The sequence below is a fragment of the Pinus tabuliformis genome, chromosome 9, assembly GCF_031772625.1.
Source record: "Pinus tabuliformis cultivar Carrire ecotype Pingquan chromosome 9, CPIR1, whole genome shotgun sequence".
In the NCBI taxonomy this organism is placed as follows: domain Eukaryota; kingdom Viridiplantae; phylum Streptophyta; class Pinopsida; order Pinales; family Pinaceae; genus Pinus; species Pinus tabuliformis.
The window spans coordinates 1,233,225,394-1,233,247,965 of NC_142307.1; the positions used below are offsets into that span (position 1 = coordinate 1,233,225,394).

A 22,572-nucleotide genomic window follows, 5' to 3' on the forward strand; every position below is an offset into this window, starting at 1 on the left:
AGCACCAAAGCTTCCTGTAGCAATAAAAGGGGCTGGAGTATGTAAACTGTCTAAAACAAACGAAAATGCTCTCTCTCGTCTCCTGCCAACGAAACAACGTGCTGCAACTAGAAAAATGCCTCCTCGTGCTCTTCCATTGATCATGTTTTATAATGGATTCTTTGGACAGAATCCGATGCAAATCAGGATTGTCTGGTTAACAAGAGAGGTCAGTAGAGTGGAAGGATCGACGAGCACAACCACCTCTCAAAATGGCCCTTTTATTGTTGCATTGATAAGGCTTCAAAATCTCGAAAAACACTAAAAAAATCTGCCCAAAACCATTCACCCAGATTTAAAAAATCATTAAATCAGGTGCATATTATTCATCGGGTCCAGCCTGTTATCGCAATCAGCATATCGTTGTTTCCAAGGGCCTGTTCAAGGGAAATTCTGACCGCCGATTGTCGATCGCTGATATCGGTGTCGGTCGATCGCATCGGCGTCCCGCATATGTATTGCTTAGATCTCGCCGATTTGTTTGATCACCGATCGCACTACCCACTCGCCAATATACACACATATATATGTAAGACCTCCAATTGTGATTGCCTCCGATCTGCCGATCCGATCTGATCGGAGATCGGCGATCGGGGGTTCCATGGCCCAAAGTTTAAATCCGCCCATATGCAACCTCCGATTGCGATTTGGCCTTAAGGCTTAAGACTCCTTTTTCAAAGGAAATTCCTCATTTTCTTAAGGATTGAAGAACCCTTATTTTAGCAATAACTTCATCATTCGGACTTGGATTGAAGTACCGTTTGCACCGTTGGAATCAGAAAGACAAGGTCTCTGCTCTGGTCTTGGGTTGGCTTCATTCTACCCATTTTGATTTCTGGGTTTTTCCATGCCATTGTATCTGAAGATCCACTTGGATCAATCCTCCCCATTGAGGAGCTTTTGGGCCGCCAAAAGCTTTTCATTAGTCAATTGGCAAGTGAGGGAACTATGCCCTCACTTTCTCTTTCTCTAGCCATATGGCCTTGCTGGGATGCATTCCCTTGAATCCAACTCGAAGGTATTCTACATCTCCTCGCCGTGAAGTCCTGGTTCTTCTGTTGAGGATGATGTCTTCGGGCAACTCATCGAGATATTCTAGTGCAAAATCATCGATGGTAGGAACTGTGCCCACCTCATCAGTGTCCATGATCAAAGGTGGTTCATACAGCTTTAGGTTCTCCACATTCACTACTGAGTACATCTGCATATATACTGGCAAGTCAAGATGAAAGGCATTGTTCCCAATCTTCTCCAATATGGTGAATGGTCCATACCGGATTGGCTGCAACTTCTTTCCTTCTCCCTTCATCTTGTCTTTGCTGATGTGGAACCACACCTTTTCGCCCACTTGGAATTGATGGTCAACTCGTTGTTTATCATTTCGAACCTTGTAACAGGCTTGACACTTTTCCAACTACTCTTGCACTACTTGGTGAATCATTTGGATTTGCTGAATGAACTGTTGAGCTTTGTCTTTATCATTACGTCCACTCCCTTCCAAAGACCATGTCAAAAGGGTCCTTTGGCAGGTAACCAAAGCATGTCTCGAATGGTGAACGTTGCGTTGATGAATGCATTGCTCGGTTGTAGGAATGTTGTATATAGGGGAGATGTTCATCCCACAACTTGGGATGTTTCCCACAATAGCCTCGTAATAAGTGTACCACGGTACGGTTAACAACCTCTGTCTGCCCATCGGTTTGCGGGTGAAATGCCATGCTTCTTTTCAATTTGGTGTCCATCATCCTCCACAAGCTGGTCCAGAACTCTCCAAGGAAGCGAGAGTCCCGATCTGACACAATTGACGTGGGTAATCCAAAGTGGACCCAAACATGCTGAAAGAAAAGAGAAGCAGTCTGCTCTGCAGTAATCTGCTTTTTACAAGGCATAAGAATACACATTTTGTTGAAACGGTCAACGACGACATACAAATAGTCGTGACTCTTCCTAGACAAAGGTAAACCTCCTACAAAGTCCATTGACACACTTTCCCATGGACGACTTGGAATAGGGAGTGGTGTGTAGAGCCCAAGTTTTCTATTAGAGGGCTTTGAAACAGAACACATCACACAACCCTTTACATAGCGAGTCACAATGTTTTTCATATGAGGCCAAAATCAAAATCTTTGTACATGACATAAAGTCTTTTCAACACCAAAGTGTCCAGATACAAGAGAGGTGGGCCTCTCAAATTACATGCACTCTTTCTCCTGTGGGAATACACAATTTACCAAGGTGATACAACAATTTCCCCTACAAGTGATAGTTGTCCACCTGTGAACCATGGGTTAGTTTTGCATAAACCTCCTTAAAGTCATCATCGTTAGCATATTGTTTAGCATAACTTTCAAAAGACAACGAAGCATTATTCAAAATAACTGAAGCAGAAATAGGAGGGCAAGATAGCATATCGGCCACTTTATTGCTAGTGCCCTTCTTATACTTTATTACCAGATGAAACTGTTGAAGAAAGCCCATCCACTTGAAATGACAAGTTTGCTACAACTTGGTTTGTGACTGAAGGTACTGCAAGGGCTGATGATCTGTATGGATGATGGTCTCCTTGCCGATCAAGTAGTGTTTCCACTTTTTCACACTCTGCACCAAGGCATAAAGCTCCTTGTCATAGGTGGGATAGTTTATCACAACTTGAGAAAACTTCTCAGAATGGTAACAAATTGGCTTCTTTTGCTGCATCAGTACAGCTCCCATGGCATAACCGCTGGCATCGGTTTCGATCTCAAATGGCTATTGGAGATCAGGTAAGGCTAAGACTGGCGCGGTGCTAATTTTTTCCTTCAATGTTTCGAAGGACTTCTGTTGTCTTCCTCCCCATTGGAAGACCTGTTTCACACTTGTCAATGTGTGCAAAGGTGCTGCAATAATAGAGAAATTAGCAATAAATCTCCTCCAATACTGGACTGCACCTAGAAAGCTACGGACCTCAGTTACACTAGTAGGCTTAGGCCAATTTACAATTGCTTCAACTTTAGCGGGATCAATTTTTAACTGACCATGACCAACAATATGACCTAGGTAACCCAAAGAGGTTTTCCCAAACTCACACTTTGACAATTTTACAAAGAGTTTTTCTTTCTTCAGCACATCAAGCACTTTCTTTACATGACTCACATGTTCAAACCAACTCTTGTTGAAAACTAGTATATCATCTAAATATACGAGAACAAACTCATCAATGAAAGGCTGAAATATATTATTCATAACCCACATAAAGGTGGCTGGAGCATTGCAAAGCCCGAATGGCATCACCATCCATTTGAACAACCCCTACTTGGTTTTGAAAGAGGTTTTCCACACGTCCTGCTCCACAATTCGGACCTGGTGATAGCCACTACGCAAATCCAATTTTGTGAAATATACAACACTTTTAATTGATCCAAAAAATCATCTATGTGTGGAGGGGATAGTGATTTTTTACTGATATTTTGTTGAGTGCACGGTAGTCCACGCACATCCTCCAGCTGTTGTCCTTCTTGGGCACTAGAACAATCGGCGACCTGCATGGAGAGGAGTTCGGCCTGATTACGCCTTGGTCCAAAAATTCCTCCACTTGCCACTTGATCTCCTCCATTTCGATTGCTAACATCCTCTACATGCCAATATTCGGCAGAGGGGCATCATGCAGCAGGTGGATTTCGTGTTGGATTTCCCTCTTTGGAGGTAGTCCCTGCGACTCCTGAAACAATTCATTACAATCAGAAATTAAGTCTATCAATTCCTGCTTATGCTTCCCATCGCAGCCCTGGAACGCGTCAGCAAATTCGGCCCCTTTCTCCCTTACGACCATAAGCATGCATGTCTTACAGGAATTCACCAGCCATTTCATCTGCCCAGCGCTTACGAGGCTGGCATTAATCTTATTTTGATGAGCCCACACTATGTATTATACCCCATCCTTAGTGACGTGGTATTTATTCTTATGGCGGAAAAAGACTGCTTCCTTGTCATACAGGTATGGGCTCCCTAATACCACGCCACAGATATCCAGTGGGATTACATCCATTTCTAGTTCGTCTACCAGCTTAGACACAATCACAAATTTTACCTTGCATTGCTGGGTTACATTCAATTTAGCTTTATCATGTATCCATCCCAGCAGGTAAGGCTTTGGGTGTGGTTTTGTTTCTAAGCCAAGCTTCTTTACCAGGGATTCTGCAATTAAATTTGCTTGGGACCTAGTATCAAATAGAGTTTCTACTTTGGTGTGATTTAATACAACTCTAATATGAAATAATTCAATTCTTTTTCTATCATTCGAAAGGGACTCATCTACAGAACTGGTGCTTCCATGTGATTTAAAATCAACAGGCGGTGTAAGGGTACCTTTTGTTCCCACTGCTGTGACTAGCGCTTCATCTCCCGAATCTGATCCAAGGTCTTGTTGTGTCGTTGCCATTGTTTTCTGCTTTCCCTTTCCTCCATACTTCTTTGGACGCCTTTCTGGGTGCTACTTCCAACAGTGATCATCATCATGGCCTTCTATCTTGCAGTGATTGCAATAAGGTTGCTCTCCCTCTTTGGCTGCGGCTGTTTTCTTCTCCTTCCCTTTCCATTTCTCTTGGATTTGCCATTGGGAGGTTTGAACGGTGGCTTTCTAGACTGTTCCTCTCTTTCATTCTTGCCCCTGTTCTCAATATGAATTGCTTTCACACTAGCTACATCAATAGTGATTGGTTCAAACAACAATAATGAATGCCGAATATAACTATGCAGTGAGCCAATAGACTTAGTTACAATTTCAGGTGTGTCTAGTGCAATACCCAAATTTAGTGCTTGCTTCCTAAATTCTTCTGTAAAACTCTGAACATCCTGCCCTTTGCCTTGCCTTCAATATTGCCAATTCATCAAAGCTTTCTGTTTATATCCTAAGGGATAAAATTGTTCCTTTAACACATAAGTAAAATTAGACCATGAGGAAAAGAGCTTACCCACATTTTTACTGCTCTGCAATTTGCTCTCCCACCAAACGAGAGCTGTGCTGCCTAGCCATAGAGAGGCCAGCTGGATTTTCGCCTCATCCTCTACGATTTGTTGAATCCTGCAATAAACCTCAATTTGCCTAATCCAATTGTTTATCTTTTCTGCGTTACTTTCACCATTAAACACAGCAAGATCAAATTTAACATCTAATTTAAAAAAAGGTTTCTTAGATGCATCCTTTGGATTTCTCTGATTATGGTGGTGAGGGGAAGAAGAACCTTCACCACCCGAAGGAGAAGGAGGGGGTTCTTCTCCATCATTCCCATGTGTTGAACCTTGTCCTTCTGGATTCCTCTCTTCAACTTTTTCCAGTCTTATAACCAGCTAACTGATATTCTCTGCCATTGAATAGAAAGTCTTTCTGAAATTGCGCTCCTCTTCAATACGAGCTTCCTCTTCAGCCATGTTTCTTCTTCGAGGTGCATGCCCTACCTCTGGATCGAAAGGTTCTAGATTCCCTTCGCCTCTTTGAAGCCTGCCTCTTGTTAGCATACAAACATGCAATTCACATCTAAAAAGCCTTGCTCTGATACCACTTGATCCAGGATGTTTTCGCTTATAGATGTATAGAAAATAATTACATGTAAAATTGCAGCTTAACACAAAAATGTGCACATAAGAAGAAGTAAACACATAAAAGGCACAAAAGAAGACACCAAGGCTTGATAACGGAGTTCATCCAATTCAGACTACGTCTCCGGGCCCAGCTCAACAATGGGGAGGCCTTTTTTATTAAATGGCATGAAAGAAAAGAGAATTACAATCGTTAATTGTGCACAAAGAGGCGTATACCTCCAATCTGCAAGATGGCTATGAAATGAATGCCTGATATGGAGTGGTATGCAGCACCAAAGCTTCCTGCAGCAATAAAAGGGGCTGGAGTATGTAAGATGTCTAAAACGGACGAAAATTCTCTCTCTCGGCATCCTGCCAACGAAATAGCATGCTACAACCAGAAAAATGCCTCCTCGTGCTTTTCCATTGATCGTGTTTTATAATGGGTTCTTTGGACAGAATCCCATGCAAATCGGGGCTGTCTGGTTAATAAGAGAGGTTGGTAGAGTGGAAGGATCGGCGGGCGCAACCGCCTCTCAAAATGGCCCTTTTATCGTTGCATTGATAAGGCTTCAAAATCCCAAAAAACACTAAGAAATCTACCCAAAACCATTCACCCGGATTTCAAAAATCATTAAATCGGGCGCATTTTATTCATCGGGTCTGGCCTGTTATCACAATCGGCGTATCGTTGTTGCCAAGGGCCTGTTCACGGGAAATGTCGACTACAAATTGTCGATCGGCATCAGTCGATCGCATCGGCGTCCCACATATGTATTGCTCCGATCTCGCCGATTTGTTTGATCGCCGATCGCACTGCCCGCTCGTCGATATACACACATATATATGTAAGACCTCCGATTGCGATTGCCTCCAATCCGTTGATCCGATCTGATCGAAGATCGATGATCAAGGGTTCCATGGCCCAAATCTTAAATCTGCCCGTATGCAACCTCTGATTGCGATTTGGCCTTAAGGCTTAAGACTCCTTTTTCAAAGGAAATTCCTCATTTTCTTAAGGATTGAAGAACCCTTCTTTTAGCAATAACTTCATCATCCGGACTCGGATTGAAGTACCATTTGCATCGTTGGAATCAGAAAGATGAGGTCTCTGCTCTAGTCTTGGGTTGACTTCATTTTGCCCATTTTGATTTCTGTGTTTTTCCATGCCATTCTATCTTAAGATCCACCTAGATCAACAGAAATAGAGAAGAATGTAGGTTTCTATCCCCGAGAGGGAAAACCATTTGAGGAGCCTTGGGATGTTAGGAAGGCCACCAGGGCCATGAGAGAGATGCACATGGATGATTGAGTTGCTCAAAGGATGAGAAACAATTTCAGTAGGGGGGTGATGATGAGGCTCATCAATAGGTACATTATAAGGGTCATGATGTCATCCTCCAGCTTTAGAACTATCTCTTTCTCACATTTATTTACATTTTTTGTTATATTATGCTTAGTGAGAAGGATAAATATGTTTGTCATGTCATGTGGCCTAATATGGTTTAATTGCAGGAAATTGATCAATTTTTGAGATGATTTCTATGCAGGGGCTCGGAGTAGACAACAAGGAGAGAATCTAGGGGTTTTTCCACCTCTTTAACTCCCTCAATTAGCCCAATATCACAACACTCTCTCTCTCATCAGCTTGAGGTCATTGGAAGCCAAGCAAGTGAAAGTAATGAGGAACAAGATCCACCATTCTCGAGTTGTAGGAGAAAAATATTCCTATTTTGTAGGGATCTTCTTGTAGCTACCCTCTTGTATAAATACGCATGTAAAAGAACTCATTAGGATTCAAGTTGTGTTTCCAAGTAGGTAGCTATTGAACTCAGGAACTTGGCACTACTATTTTGACTATTATTTGATGTATTATACATTGATTCAATGATAATGAGAAGTTGCTTGTTGATTCATCATTGAGTTAGTTCCAGAGGGCTGAGGCTCTTGGGTTTGGGCCCAACCTAGTGGCTTAGGTCCCTCTTGTGTACTTGTATCTTTTTTAGTTTCAAAGTATTGCTTAGTTTCTTGCATTTCAGTAGAGAATAATCCATCAAAATTTGTGATTGCAACCTCTACCTCATCTCTCTCATGGGAGCATGAATAAAAGGATTTACAACCACAACCCAAAAGTATTATGTTTATGATTTCTTGGAAGAAGATTTGTGTTAGTCATATTATTTTTCATGTGCTTGTTGTAGCTTAGGAGTTGGTTTATTGATTAGATCAGAGTTCTGGCATAGATTATATAGCATTTAAATTCAACTCATCTTTTCCATTACTAGTTGTTTCATTTTTATCAATGATAAATGGGTGTATGCATGTGATGATTGTAGGGATGTTTGGATCTACAGACAAGGGCACCTTCACCACCTCCATCTTGGAATCTCTCACCTTCTCTTGTGAACCCCAAATTTTGTCCCAAAAATTATGTTTCATGAGAGAATTTTCCTAGGGTCATAGAGAGCATCCCTCCTAGTGAAAAACAGGCCTTCAAAAGGATCTGAGCTTGGCTAGGGGATTTTTCCACCCTTCGCTTATCTACCTCAACCTCCATGCACCTTTCCATACCCTTCAACCATCATTTTCCCCTATCAAACCTTCTTGGTAGCCCTCTTGTAACAATACAAGGCTCATGTAGCAGCCTCCTATAGCACACCTGTAGCAGCGTTTTTCTTCACCAATTTTGATCCTTACTGCAACTTGGACTTAGTTTTGAAGCATTTTGACCCCCAAGCCACTATAAACCCTCCTTTTTCCTCACTGCAAAAACATAATAGTGTTAGTTTTCTTATCACAGATTTTGCACAAATAGAATATTGGTTTACATGAAAGTGTGAGCTAGTTAGATGGTACATAGAATCTTGAATTACAAGTTGGGTAGTTTATGCAGAGAGATTATCTTCCTTTTTTCAAGTAGATCTGATAACTTGATGAATGTTGCGAGACAATGTAGTTTCCTTTCTACAAGTAGTTTAGCTCTTGTCTATTCATGAATTGTTTCAATAACATTTGCAAGTTGAAGTTAATAGCATTTTCCTTTTCATAGTTAGCGGTAGCTTCTAAATTTCATCTTCATTAGCTAGCTTTCACTCTAATTCAGTAGGAGGAATGGTCTTGGAGCACTATTGATCAGATGTCCTAGTTGAGAGTGGCATGAGTAGAACCCCATCTATTGTGCATATAACATCGTCATCTCAAAGTTTGTAAAAACCCCGAGTTGATAAATAGAGTTGAGGAGCCTTTGGGAGTTGTAACACTCTTGGTGAAATACCAGGGCTCACCACTAACTTTATGGGCTCGTAATAGTTAGTTGAATGCTCAAAATCAATAGGTGTTGATGGGCCAATAGAGTCATGCAAGTGAGAGTCAAGAATTTTGTATTTTGATAACTTGGTTCTGTATTTTCTAAATGAAGAGGTCACATAATCTTTTTTTTTGACATGGCTATTTATTTGGGCATAGAAGTAACACCTTTACAAATCTCTTAGGATATTGAGGGAACCTGTCTAGAGGGTTGGGGACGACAACATGGAGTCTTTTCATAGGGTTTGTTGATTTTTGGTAGCATCGGATGTGCTCTAGCTCCAAAATTTTATGGAGGGGCTAAAACATATGAGATCTCCAAGACCTAGAAATCGTTTGGATAAATTCCACTCGGATGAGGAGTTATTAAAATAATTAATATTTTTAATGGGTTCCTAAGTCTAAAATTAGGAAAATAAAAATATTAATGGGTATTAATAAAGATATTGGTGAGAAGCTTCTAAGAGATGAGGATCAAGTTTGTTTTAATCTTATCCATTGATTAGCGACTTAATCTCGACCGTTGATTCATCAATAAGAAAAAGATAAGAGAAAACTTGAGAGTCATTTGGAGACACACCAGACAAATACTCAGTATCCTGAGGGAAATCGATTCTCAAAGTGAAGGAGATCTATTTCAAAGGGAGAGTTGCAGGGTGGAGGAAGAGGAGGGCATCAACAACAGTCAGTGACTGAGGAGGAGATGACGCAGGGCTATCGAGAGACAGCACAGAGGGAAGAGCAGGCAGACAACACCAGTGGAGACGCAGGTTAACGCAGAGTGACGCAGAAGTGATGGAGAGGTGGGTGAAGGGTCTCCAAGGTGTCATACGTTTTCCAGGGAACTTTGTCTCAAGTGTTTTCTATTAGAAGTGTCTCAGTTTCTTTGTAAAATCATTCCTTGTAAAGAAATTGTTGCTAAAGATTAATAAAACACTCATCTGCGACACCGGTTTTCCCACATTGGGTTTTTCCAAGGACGATTGTCCAAAACAACTGTGTTGATGTCATTGATTCTTGTGCTTGTATATCAATGTTATTTTCTCTATGTAATTGTGTGATAATTCTAGTATAATTTATTTTAATGTTTGCTGAAGGGATTTTGTAAATAGCTTATTGTGAGAAATGAGTAGGTGAAATAAATCAGTTAAGTAGTAGAATTTTGGATTAGAAATTTTCACATGGTATCAGAGCAGAGGTCTAGAAACAGGAGAGAAGAATTTGCTATGGGTCAGGAGCATGATGCAGAGGCATCAACTCAGAGGGACTCACGCAGATTTCCAGAAAAAGAAGAAAGCACGAAGAACATGGATCACAATTATTCTATGTTAGCTTCCAGACTGGAAGAAGAAGTCGCTTACCTAGCAAGTTCTGCCTCCTCTGAGGTTTGGTATATAGATAGTGGAGCTTCCTGGCATATGACAGGAATACGAGAATGTTTTTCAAATTATCAGGAAGAAAGGATGAATTTTCAGATCACCATGGGAAATAAGGCAAAGTGTAACCCCATAGGAAGAGGTACTATAGTCTTTTAAGCTGAAGCGGGGGATTGGATTCGAGCAACCAATGTGTCGCATGTGCTAGGATTGGGGATGAGCTTACTCTCTGTATCTAAACTTTAAAACAAGGGCTATGACGTTTTCTTCATTAAGGAGAAAGTATATGTCAAACACCCGAGTTGGAAAAGGAAGGCCCATATTGGAATCAGAACTAACAGGTTGTATAGATTACAACTAGAATCTCCAATGGCATTGATAGGCAACAATGGGGATAAATATTTGAAAGAACTATGGCACATGAGGATGGGACACTTACACCATGGGGCTTTGAGAATTCTTGGGAAAATAATATCAGGAGTTCCAAAATTAAGTACCAAACGATATGATGTATGCAGAGGGTGCGGTCTAGGCAAGTATGCCAAAGCATCGTTTTCCAGAAGTAACAATAGGGCTCAAAGTGTTCTGGGATTGATACACTCAAATGTCTGCGGACCAATGTCCACAAAATCTCTTAGTGGTGTCGAGTACTTTGTCACCTTCATTGATGACCATTCCAGGAAGACTTGGATCTACTTTCTAAAAACCAAGGATGAGATTTTTGGCCGATTCAAGGAGTTCAAGGCTCTAGGAGAGAATCTGATAGGAAAGAAGATAAAATTGTTGCACTCAGACAATGGTGGAGAGTACGTTGACAAGAAATTCACTAATTTTTGCACCAGGGAAGGCATTAGAAGAGAGTGGAAAACTCCCTATAATCCAGAGCAGAATAGGGTAGCAGAAAGGAAGAACATGACTATTCTAGAAGCAACCAGGGCGATGTTGTATGATTAGGATATACCCAAATTCCTATGGCTAGAAGCATGCAACACGACTGTTTATGTCCAGAACAGGACTCCTCACAGGGCATTGGGAAAGATTACTCTTGAAAGTGTATTCGACGAGAAGACACCTGAAGTTAGTCATTTCAGGATATTTGAGAGTTTAGCATACTGTCAATACCCAAAGAAAAGAGAAAGAAATTGGATCAAACTGCAGAAAAAGGATATCTTGTGGGATATAGCGAGAATGATAAGGCATATAGAGTCTATCTTCTGGGGAATAGGAAGGTAGTAGTTCGGCGGGATGTAAAGTTCATGGAGGACAGAGCTTTCAGGAAATCCCGAGAAATGCCTTCCGAGGAGCAGTCAAAAGACGATCCGTTGGTACAACCACTTCGACCAGCAGAAACTAGTACCTGTAATTCTCCTAAAGACAAAGCTTCAGAACAGGTGGAGTCTCAGGAAGAGGAAGAGCAGATGGATTTACCCACTACCAGTGGAAGAACGAGCCGGGAACTTCGACAGATTCTATGGGATGTAGAGGACTTCGTTGGTGCACCCAGGAATGAGAAAAGGGAGCGAAGACAACTAGACATATACCAGGCATTGGTAGCTTAGGTTGGGGAAACCTCTATTTTTTAGGAGGTTGTTCAACATCAAGTATGGGTAGATGTTATGGTGGAGGAATACAATTTTATAATGGTCAATGATGTTTGGCAAGTGGTACCTAGGCCTCAGGACAGGTCATTGGTAGGTTCGAGGTGGAAATACAAAGTCAAATATGTTGCAAATGGCAGTGTGGAAAAATACAAAGCCAAGTTTGTGGCTAAGGGGTATGCTCAGAAGGAAGGGATATACTACGAAGAAAACTTCGCCCCAATAGCGAGGTATACTTCTATTAGATCGGTGATATCCCTTGTAGCATAGATGGGATGGGAGATTCACCAGATGGATGTTAAGACGATGTTCTTGAAGAAGGTGATAGAAGAAGAAGTATACATTGAACAACCGGAGGGTTTTGAGACACACGAGAAGAAATATCATGTATGCAGGTTGAAGAAAGCCTTATATGGGCTTAAACAACACCTAGAGCATGGTACGGTCGAATTGATGGCTACTTGCAGAAGATGGGATTCGTCAATAGTGACACAGATCCTAATCTCTACTATCTTGTTGTAGAGAATAAACCTCTAATCCTGGTGTTATATGTGGATGATCTTTTCCTGACAGGCTCATCTAGGCTCATCAAATATTGTAAGGAGAAACTAGCCACAAAATTTGACATGAAGGATTTGGGACAAATGCATTATTTATGGGGTTGGAAGTTTGGCAGCAAAAGGGTGAAATATTCCTTGAACAAGGGAGATACGCTACAAATATTTTGAAAAGGTTCAGAATGCAAGACTGTAGACCTATGGCTACTCCAATGATCACCAACTTGAAGAATATTGATGCATCTGAAGATAAAGAAGTCAATCCCACCTTGTACATGCAGCTCATAGGGTCCCTGATGTAGCTAGTCAATACCAGGCCAGACATTTGTTACACTATCAATACCCTCAGTCAGTTCATGGTGGAACCAAAGAGGGCAGACTGGGCAGCAGCCAAGCATGTTCTTAGATATGTACGAGGAACAGTCGAGCATGGACTAATGTACACCCAAGGCAATGCCATCAGGCTGAGTGGGTTCACTGACACAGATTGGGTTGGAAGTTCAGTAGATCGGAAAAGTACCACTGGGTATTGTTTCAACATTAGATCAGGAATGACCTCCTAGTGTAGAATGAAACATAAATCCATGGCTCTGAGCTCAGCGGAACCAGAATATATGGCAGCTACCACAACTTTGTGCAAAGCCATATGGCTTAGGAAATTGCTTGTGAATCTATTCAGGAGGAAGATGGAAGCGACCAATATTTTTGTGGTAATCAGAGTTGCATCAAGCTCTATGAGAATCCAGTATTTCATGATTGGTCAAATCACATTGATATCAGGTGTCACTTCATCAGAGGCTGTGTCCAACGAGGGATAGTACAGTTGAGGTACACTCCAACTAGAGAACAGCTGGCATACATTCTCACCAAGGCTTTGGGAAGTAAAAAGTTTGCTTATTTTAGGGAAAAGATGGGGATGGTGAAGAATCTGTTTCAGTAGCAGAAGCAGATAGTATGGATGCAGTGCGACAGTTAGCAGTGGCAGTGCTATGGGCAACATGATGCAACATATTAAGAGGGAGCTTCAACATAGATTTAGCAGTGACAGTTGCAGTGTCATGGGCAGCAATACAGGTTGCATCAGCGCAGTAGATGAGGGGCAGTAGACCGAGCATCAAACAATGCAGAGGACCGATGTCGTGGATCAGTGTGGTGCTTCTATTGGGAAGTACTACTAAAGCACATTCCTCGCTAAGAGGGAGTGTTGATTTTTGGTAGCATTGGATGTGCTCTAGCTCCAAATTTTTATGGAGGGGCTAGAACATATGAGATCTCCAAGACCCAGAAATCGTTTGGAGAAATTCCACCCAGATGAGGAGTTATTAAAATAATTAAGATTTTTAATGGGTTCCTAAATCTAAACTTAGGAAAATAAAAATATTAATGGGTATTAATAAAGATATGGGTGAGAAGCTTCTAAGAGATGAGGAAAGTATGTTTTAATCTTAGCCGTTGATTAGCGACTTAATCTCGACCATTGATTAAACAACATGAAAAGTATAAGAGAAGACTTGAGAGTCATTTGGAGACATGCCGGGTAGATACTTAGTATTCGAGTGAAATCGATTCTCAAAGAGAAGGAAATCAATTTCAGAGGAAGAGTTGCAGGTTGGAGGAAGAGGAAGGCATCAACAACAGTCAGTGATTGAGGAGGAGCTGACGTAGGGTTGTCGAGAGACAACACATAGGGAAGAGTAGGTAGACAACACCACTATAGATGCAGTCCTCATGCAGGTTGACGCAGAGTGACACAAAGGTGGGTGAAGGGTCTCCAAGGTGTTGACATTCTCCAAGGAACTTTGTCTCAGGTGTTTTCTCTCAGAAGTGTCTCAGTTTCTCTGTAAAATCATTCCTTGTAAAGCAATTGTTGTTGAAGGTTAATAAAACCCTCATCTACTGCACCAGTTTTCCCACATTGGATTTTTACGGGAACGATTGTCCAAAACAACTGTGTTGATGTGATTGATTCTTGTGATTGTATATCACTGTTATTTTCTCTATGTAATTATGTGATAAATACAGTAGAATTTATTTTAATGTTTGTTGAAGGGATTTTGTAAATAACTTATTGTGAGGAATAAGTAGGTGAAATAAATCAATTACTGCAGTAGAATTTCGGATTAGAAATTTTCACACGGTTCACTACGCCGTATTGAGGTTTATCCAATGTGATTTGAAGGTTCCTTCCTAGTTAGACTCATGGTTATTATTCTTGTAAAGACAGGTTGTCCACCTTTCGTCTTGGCTCTCTTGGAGCTCTCCTCATAGTCCTCAATTTCATACACACTATCATCCTTGCTTTCATTCTTATTCATAGGCTTAGTTTCCTCTTCATTATCAATTTCCTCAAGAGTTTCTCTGAAAAAAGTATTAGGTGCTTCCCTTGATAGTCTTTGAGTTGGAACACCAAACTATTTTTTGTTAGGAAAGCATCCTAAGTGTCCCCTTTCTTTTGGATCTATTCCGTAGTCAATATCTTAATTAAGCCATGGTGATAGAGGATATGACCAATGTTTTTATGGTTTTGTTGGATTCTTTTTTCCATGTGACCTAGATCCTTGTAAAGATAAAAAGGGAGATTTAAATGTTCATCAACCTCGAAATGAAGAAGAAACCAGATGTGGTAGAGGAATGTGATGGCATGCCTTCCTTCAAACTTTATGTACTTTTTCAAAATGAATAAAAGGTCACTCCATTTTTCCATGATCCATGAATGAGGCACGTCTTTCCTTCAATTCAGACTTAACTCTGTAGAACAGAAGAACCTCATATGTGATCCCTTCCCCACTTGCTTATTTTTAAATCAATGATCTCTTGTTTGTGGGAGTCTGGTGGCTTGGGTGATGGACTCTTCTGTAACTTACATTACAAGGTCACCAATTCAATCAACTTAGCCATCAAACCCTTGTATAAACATCATTGTCACAACATTGTCATGCCCATTAAATTTTTGGAGGAAGGGGATCCATCTTGCATCCCTCAGTATTAGTTTACTTACATTATGATTAGGATAACCCTACAAGGCTTCCAAAGAGCATGGATATTTCCTTAATGTACCAAGTTTTCCCATACTATCATAGTGGAGTAGCTAAAATGCTCTATCTCTTGGAAATTTTATTGTCATTCAAGAAAATCGAGAATCAGGAGTGAATTCTAAGTGAGAATGTAAGCTAAGAACTCGTCTCAAGGTATAACGATTAGATGAGCTGCTAATTATGCCATCGAATTATCATACATGTTGACCACAATGACCAATGTTGACCAATTGTTCGACAACGTGGCAGAGTGGAGTCATAATGATAGATACAAAATCGGAATGGGAAGAGTATGATGAGGTGAGAGAATGATTAGAGTGATAGGCATAGGATTAGAATGATAACTTGTAGAGAGTAAAAAAGCATGTGATATATAGTAGGACAAAGGTTATATTAACATTCTTTCCACGTTTCAATATACGAAAACTTAAATTAAGTTACTCACCTCAAGTTTTTACCTTAAGAATTGAATTATGCTTGTAAAGAAAATATGAAATGGAACCTAGGATTTGTACACCAATGAAATACTAAGGTTGGTGCAATGATTGATCATGCTAAGCTTTTTAGAAAAATGTTAGTGATTTATTTATTGAAGGTTGATTATTTTATTGAATCTTGGAACCAAAATGAATTGTTTTTTATGAATGTTGAAGGAAACAGGAAGAAAGAGAATACATTGGAGGTATTTGGTTGATCTATCCCCTTACTTGCAAGACAATTTGCAAAAGGCATGCTCAAATCATCCTATAATCATTATAGTGATCTTGTAACAACTGTTACAAGATTGTGTGGTGGTTATAGGAAAGCCTATAGGTGCATAAATAAAATTTCTAAAGCTTCTTTTGGTGTCCCTGGAGGTTGGTCACTTTCAAAATGTTGCATTTGGGGCTCCAAAACATTGCTAGAATCAGAGAGACTTGAAAACTAAGAGCTAAGGGTGATCGCATAAAGCTTTGATGTTGGAAAATGAAAAATATGTATCTATATTTTTCCTTTGATCAAAACAATCATAAATGTTGACTGTTGATGTTGAGAATTCATTTAAACTCATGAAGAACTGAACTAAGAAAAATATACTAAAGAGTGTTGATTCATGAAAGTAACTACAACAAAGGTATATGCTAATTGTGGTGACAAGAATAACTGAAATGATTGTCTAGGGCTTTGTAATAAGGAGGGTTTTCATGAACCTAATTCATCAGTGACTCAATATTGTTGATAAAGAAATCAGACATAAAAAAAACTCCCTCTTTTTGAAACAACCCGTATTTCTTTTCTTACAACTAACAACCTCCCTTTTATTAGAAAAATATTTGGGGAATATTTTCCCAATAGTTGCCTGGTTTTCAAGCAAAAATTATGTCCAATTACACCAGAGGATTAGTTTTCATATTTGGATCCTTATTTTTATCTTTACCTTTATATGCATATAAAGTTTTTTCTCCTTTTTTTAATTATTTTTTTGTATTATTTTTCAAGGAAAAGAATGGATGAAGAAGAAGTTGCAGCGGGTTGAAAGTACTCGCTTCCCACTATCATTATCTCGTACTGTTGTAAGACATGTTGAACAAATTCTTCTCAATTAAGAGGCTTTTGACACACTTTAGTCTACGTCCATTAAATAGAAAAGAGGTTCCTTCCTCATAAATAGTTTTAATTCTAACTAAACCATTATAAAAAACTTGATCAATTTCAAAAGGGCATAACCATCATGTAGTGAATTCCCTTTAAAATCCTTGAATATTGAATAAAAAAGGAAAGCCTAGTCAATGGTTTAAATTTATTTTTTGGAATGAACTTATCATGCCACATATTCTTTTGGTGTTAAATGAGAGTGATGTATTGAACACCATCAAGGACCATGTAGAGAAATTGACCCTCAAACCAAGCCTCCCGTTTAGAAATTGTAGACACCAAACATAGTACAAGAGGTTGACTATAAATCCCTAGGTAAATAATACCACATTTATGCCTTTAACTCATCCTTACTATGATTTCAATGCTTAGTGAAAGAGAAACATGGTATGTTAATATCCATATCAATGTGGTTTTATTACTCATCACATCTCTAGTTGAATATTGGGTCACTTGTCATCCCAACTCATATAAATATGAACTATATTAATTGGGGGGAGGTTCATGGAAGGTGGGATGTGTGTGACCCCCCACCCCAACTCCCACTCCCCTCATCCCCATTTATCCCAACCTTTTTTACTCCAATTATAACAACCTCATTGGTTTTTATGTCCACCAAGTTACTATCTCTCAATTCAATGATGGGAGAATTCAATGTGATTACACTTTTTTGCCATCACCTATGTCCTTTGAATGAGTTTATTCAATCAGATGTCTTGATAAGTCGAGTGATATTGCATATGATAGGTTGAGTGAATCCTGTTTGAGATTCAAAATGTTGACTTGAAATAATGAACATTGTGGATCATCTTTTGAATTTGCATTCTTCAAATTCCAACTATAGAAATTTGCAATCAATTTAAAAACTATAAATTATATTCACTAGGGAGGAATTGTCCATAACTTCTTTGGTTTTGGTATTTACTAAGAAATCAAAACGGGAATGATTCTATCTTTTGTGGGGTATGTATGAGTTATGCCATGGTAAAAAACCATAATTATATAGCCCATGATTTGTATGGAAAAGATCTTGGGAGGAATTGCTACATCTTTTGTGTTTTGGGATTACTAAGAAAATGGGAAGGGAATGATTTATTTTCCTGGTGACATATTTCATTTTCATGTCATTTCAAAAGGCCAGTCGCACAACAAACTTGGCATAATTATTCTTTAATATGATTGTGATACTACAAACATTGCATAAGATAGTGGGATGCAACATTGATTTAGGGTGAGTTTTCCAAACAAGTCAATGAATACATTTACAAGTCTAACCTCTTTTGAGTTTGTGTTTTAGAAAAAGATATTATATTAAAAAACTCTAAGTCTAAGTGTATGTGTGTGTGTCCTAGAAAGATTAACTTGGGATGGGTGATATTAAGGAGAGTCTAATGAATATGGGATGGGTGATATTAAGGAGAGTCTAGTGAATATGAATGAACTTTACTATTAGTACTCAATAGAGAAGATTCATAATTTTAAGTGGTAGTCAGGAATCAAAATGAAATCACACATTATAATTTACTTACCTTTTAAATTGAATGTCATATGATAAAAATATTTCTAAATGTTGGTCTATGGTCTAGCTTTGAATTTAGAAATGTAGAAAATAACATACACATAACATAATTTACAAAGAAAATTCACATGCATGAAATCAATTAAATTATAATTTATACTTATGAAATGAATTAGATCAAGTTACATCTAGATTCGAAAATCAGTCTAAGGAGCACACTATGTAGTCACAAAAGATGATGGTTGGTAAATCCAAGTAACAAAACAATGAATCATAAGGGCTAATTCAATTTGCAATAGCTCTCCTCTTTGAGTAACAAGAAAATACTTTACCCATGCCCATTATTAAACTATAACTTCAATAAATAAGTAATACATGTCTATATATGAACTCCATAAAAATATAATTGTGTTACATAAAATTTATAATGCTTTTTTTTTTTAACTAACATGGTTGGAAGGAAAAAATTGAACACTATTTATTCTTTATAATTATAAAAAATGAGCGTTATCATTTCATTGTGAAATTTTTTTATGAATATTATATTGTGAAGCAAAATTGATTAATAATTAAAAAAATTAAAAAATGATGACAAATACAATCTTTTATGAAAAATTCTTAACTTTTCAAATTAAAAAAACATAAAATAATTTTCATTTGATTAATCAAGACCCATATTAATTCTGGATCTATCAAGGGTAGAAAATGATCAAATTTGTCAAAACTCAAACCTTTTTATTGAGTGCAAAACCTGAGGAAAAAGTTTGCACCTCGATAAATTTGATTGCTCTTAACCCTTGGTAAATCATGAGTTAAAATGAATCTATATCATTTTTTAATAATATTATTTATATTTATATAAATTTTATATCTCTTTATATAAAAATATTCTCATTTTAAATTTTATTAACATTCAAATAATATATGAGTGGGCATAATGGTTAAGAGTATGTGTTTCCTCCTAAGAGGGCACATGTTCAAAACTAGAGTGAGGTAGAGTGTGTATGCCTTGTTAGACTAAGCACATATATATATATATATATATATATATATATATATATATAATGTGATATATATATTATTAATAATACATATAAATAAATTCGGTGCGGCTGGGTTCTAGATCTAATCTTCTGCCTTATTTCTCTGCGACTTACGGGCAAATATGGCTCCCAGCTTTGCGAAAATAGCTACTGGCTCAGTTTCGTTTGCTTCTGGAGGGCAAGCTCCTGCCCATATCATTAGTGAAGCCCCAGCTCCCATTGTCTAGGTGGTCCAGGCCTCACTTGATAACGCTTTGAAGTTTTCCGAAAGTGCCCTAATCTGCTGGTTCAATGGTTTTTGGCCGCCGCTGACAACTCTCCACAATTGGATCTCGGAGGTATGGAAGCCTGTCATTTCTGATGAAATTAATATCTACCCCTGTGCTAGGGGTTTCTTTATAGTAGATTTTGAAAATCCTGAAAGCAGACAATGTGTTCTAGATTCTGGCCCTTGGTTTTGGGAAAACTCAGGCCTATTCATGAAGCCATGTAACCCATCATTCGACCCCTCAACAACAGTCATAACCTCAGCATCAGTTTGGGTGAGATTGCCAAACCTACCTTTGCATCTCTGGAATCTCTCCTTGCTAAAAGCCATTGGAAATGCAATTGGGAAATTTTACTGCAGGTGCTTAGAAATAGAGGAATATGCCAGAACCACCTATGCACGCATCTGTGTGGAAATGGACTTCAGCGCCGGATTCCCAGTTGAAATAAACCTAACAAGCAAAGATAAAGTGTCCTCTTGAGATGCCGATCTTGCTTTGAGATATGCCATCTAGCCAAAAATTGCCCAAAAGCCTCCCAGAAAAATTGTGCTAGAAAAAACCACCACCGATCTACATGGTGGGAAGGAGCACAAAAAGAACACTACACTGTCATCAAAGAAGAATACTCTAGAGAAAACTCTGAATCACAAGAAATCGAGCAAGAAAGAAACAACTCTCAAGGCAAGCATGGAGAAAGCCCCATCCCCTCAAGCATCAACAGTTATGAGGATTCGAATATTGCACAAAATAAATCTTCATTTAACAGCAAAGCAGATCTCCTAGACCAAACTTCTTCTCCGACTATCTTCAAAAGGATGAACACAATAGATCGTGAAGCTAAGACACCAATGTCCCAAGAACAAGAAGAGATGAAGGAGATGCAAGATAAAGGAAGTTGGAAGACCGTAGAGAAAAAAAAGAAAGCTACAACGTCCATCTCGCCAAGAAAGGCGAGGAACCAGACAATTAAAAACTAAGAAAATTATAGGTTCGATAGACCAATTTGGTCTCAGTGAACGTTAACCACTATCATCATCATCAAATAAATATATAACTTAAAAAATATAAATATATTTAGTAATTAAATTTAATTATAAAATTATAAAATATAATAAATTTAAATATTTTTATATATTTAGTAATTAAATTTAAATATAAAATTCTAAAATATAATAAATTTAAATATGAAATTATAAAATATAATAAATATGAATAAGAATAATTAATTTAATTTATATAGTTGTATTGAGGCTTCTGCGATCTATATCAAGTTTAAGAGAGATTTTTTCGCGTAATCTCTCTTAATTTATATAATCAAATAACTTTTAATATATATAATTCATATTTTTATATATCAATATATGTTATAAATATGATAAGTATATTATGAATTTTTTTGATATTTTATTAATAAAAATAAAATTACAATGTAATAAATTAAATTAAATGATTTATTATTTTTATTATTTAATTTAATATATTTTTAAATTTTTATTTATAATCAATAATTTTTTTTTTAATTAATATTTAAATATTTACACTCATTCATTTAATAAACTAAAATACAATTTTTATGATTAATTTTTATCTTTTATAGAATTTATTTATAAGTTTCAATTTTGATCTTTGTTTGAACTCTTTAATATCTATAGTACATAAACTTGCAAATCCCACACAGCTTTACCAAATTTAGCACAAAATTGCTGGAAAAATATGGCTGGACAACAGAAATCAAAACGTAAATATGGCGGGGACACAACGAATAAAAAAAACACCAAACCCAAAACGTGCAGTGCGTTTTTCTATGGTGCCTTGCTGTAGTGTTTCGAGGACATGAAAGGCCCACGTCAATTATCAGCCAACGTTTCCGTCAACCAGTGTCACCATAGCCATATAAATCCCTTATGGCTCTATTTCTCCACTCCACTCCATTCAATGTTTCTCTCTGTGGTCAAATTCATATTCATTACCGTTTATCGACACCCAACAACCATCATTACTATCTGTAGTTCCCAGCATTCACGTTTGGGACAAATCAGAAGAAGCATTCCAGCATCACTTTCTTGCTCATCTCGGGCAATGAAGAAGGGAGAGAGTCCGTCAGCTTGCAGAGACGATGGCAATGAGACTCCGGCTTATCAGAAACTACGGGTAGACCAATTAAAGGTTGCAGACGAAGCGCTGAGAAGGTACAGTGTGCAGGGGATAAAAGGCGAGCGAAATGGGTCAGGAGTGGCCATTGTCTGGTTCAGAAACGATTTGAGAATTTTGGACAACGAGGCGCTGTGCCGAGCTTGGAAATCATCAGAGGCAGTGTTGCCTGTTTACTGCATTGATCCTCGCTTGTTCAATGGCACCACACATTATTTTGGGTTTCCTAAAACTGGAGGTAAGGATTGATTGAGGCATATAACTTCACCATTTTTTTACAGTGATAGAGGCAGCGATGGGCTTTGATCCTTTTGGTTTATTCAGTGATTTTTGTTTTTGGTTCAACATGGTAATCTGTATGATTTTTGTTTGTAAAGCTATGTGATGATTTCATATCACATGCACCAGTGCACTGCAATTTTAAGTGATTTTCTAGTCATATAGAACTTCCTAGACACTCCATGCCACAGCCAGAACTTACTACACCA

General features: G+C 38.3%; 1 protein-coding gene across 2 annotated transcripts in view; it reads left to right on the forward strand.

Moving 5' to 3' along the window:
- Positions 1–21,607: 21,607 nt before the first annotated feature.
- CRY3 (cryptochrome 3) overlaps positions 21,608–22,572 on the forward strand; it is a 371,088-nt gene continuing 370,123 nt past the window's right edge. Inside the window, exon 1 of one of the 2 annotated variants that reach the window (XM_089438102.1) lies at positions 21,608–22,322. In XM_089438102.1, coding sequence (XP_089294228.1) covers positions 21,767–22,322 — 556 coding nt within the window. In that variant the 5' untranslated portion in view covers positions 21,608–21,766. The remainder of the gene's footprint in view (positions 22,323–22,572) is intronic. The other variant, XM_089438101.1, reaches the window with a different exon arrangement.